Consider the following 1,330-nt stretch of genomic DNA (forward strand, 5'->3'; position numbering starts at 1 on the left):
TATATATTAGTTATATATATATATATATATATATATATATATATATGTATAATATATATTTTATTACAGCATTTAGCGAGATGCACCATCAGGATTGATATGTATAGTAGGTGCGATGGTTTGATAAGTAAGGTTTTGTTCATTTGTAGATTGCCCAAGATCTAGAGCAGAGAGCGCTAAAGATGAAGATGAAGATGAAGATGAACGCTTACAAGACGGCCGCTGCCGAGTCGGGAATGGGATCTGACTCCGGCAGCACCTCCTATTCACGGGACCGCCGCCTGCGCAAGGAAATGTCTCCGGACAATGAGTCGTTACAGTCGGCTGACAGCGACGGCTCCGAAACGAGCAAAGTCAGCATCACTAGCGCCCTCTCTACGCAGTCTGAGCGGCCGCGCGGAAACCGTAAACTCAGGTTTGTAGCTCTGACTGTCCTGTAAATAATTTCACGACTTGAGAATAGATCATAATATTAATTATCATGTGAATTTTTAAGTGTGCGAGTCAAATGAAAAGTGGAGTACTGGACAAAACGTTGCATACTCCCTCAGAGTATGATAATACTCTGTAGGGGCACAAGTCAGCTTATAGCTGGGTACTATGGCCAGAGTGCGGTAATACTCTGGGGGTATGGGGGTGATTATGGAATGCAAGTAGTGCTCCTCCTAGAGTACAATAAGATTTGTGTTCTTGCATGTAGAAGTACTCTAAGTAGCATGATAAGTACTCTACTCTTCAGTTGGTAAGTACTTGGCAAAACGAAGTTACCAACACTGTTGAACTGAGTGTTACCAACACTGTTGAACTGAGTGTTACCAACACTGTTGAACTGAGTGTTACCAACACTGTTGAACTGATTGTTACCAACACTGTTGAACTGAGTGTTACCAACACTGTTGAACTGAGTGTTACCAACACTGTTGAACTGAGTGTTACCAACACTGTTGAACTGAGTGTTACCAACACTGTTGAACTGAGTGTTACCAACACTGTTGAACTGAGCGTTACCAACACGTACTGTTGAACTGAATGTTACCAACAATATAACTCGAGTGACTCCACTCGAAGCTTGACTCCCATCTCATACGATAAATCCATGTTTCTGCCCCCTCCCCCATTCCTCAGCGAATTCAGCACAGATATGCAGCCTCCTCACTGAAGTGATATTGTTTGCATGTAGATGAACGATGTAAGACAGATTGACAAGGATTGATGAGATTTTATTATGAGCAAGTTTGTTACTGCTGAGCTGACATAGCCATCTTGGGAGAGAGAGAGAGAGAGAGAGAGAGAGAGAGAGAGAGAGAGAGAGAGCAGAGAGAGAGAGAGA

The 1,330-nt window shown here is 42.7% G+C and overlaps 1 protein-coding gene across 1 annotated transcript; it reads left to right on the forward strand.

Moving 5' to 3' along the window:
* Nucleotides 1–149: 149 nt before the first annotated feature.
* LOC106820410 (regulating synaptic membrane exocytosis protein 2-like) lies at nucleotides 150–1,159 on the forward strand (the record flags this gene model as incomplete). Its single annotated transcript, XM_014824929.1, has 2 exons — nucleotides 150–410; nucleotides 1,121–1,159. Coding segments are annotated over 2 exons (300 nt in total), but the record flags the coding sequence as incomplete, so codon positions are not given.
* Between the last annotated feature and the right edge of the window lie 171 nt (nucleotides 1,160–1,330).

The sequence above is a fragment of the Priapulus caudatus genome, unplaced genomic scaffold (genome assembly GCF_000485595.1).
Source record: "Priapulus caudatus unplaced genomic scaffold, Priapulus_caudatus-5.0.1 Scaffold12890, whole genome shotgun sequence".
Taxonomy (NCBI): domain Eukaryota; kingdom Metazoa; phylum Priapulida; class Priapulimorpha; order Priapulimorphida; family Priapulidae; genus Priapulus; species Priapulus caudatus.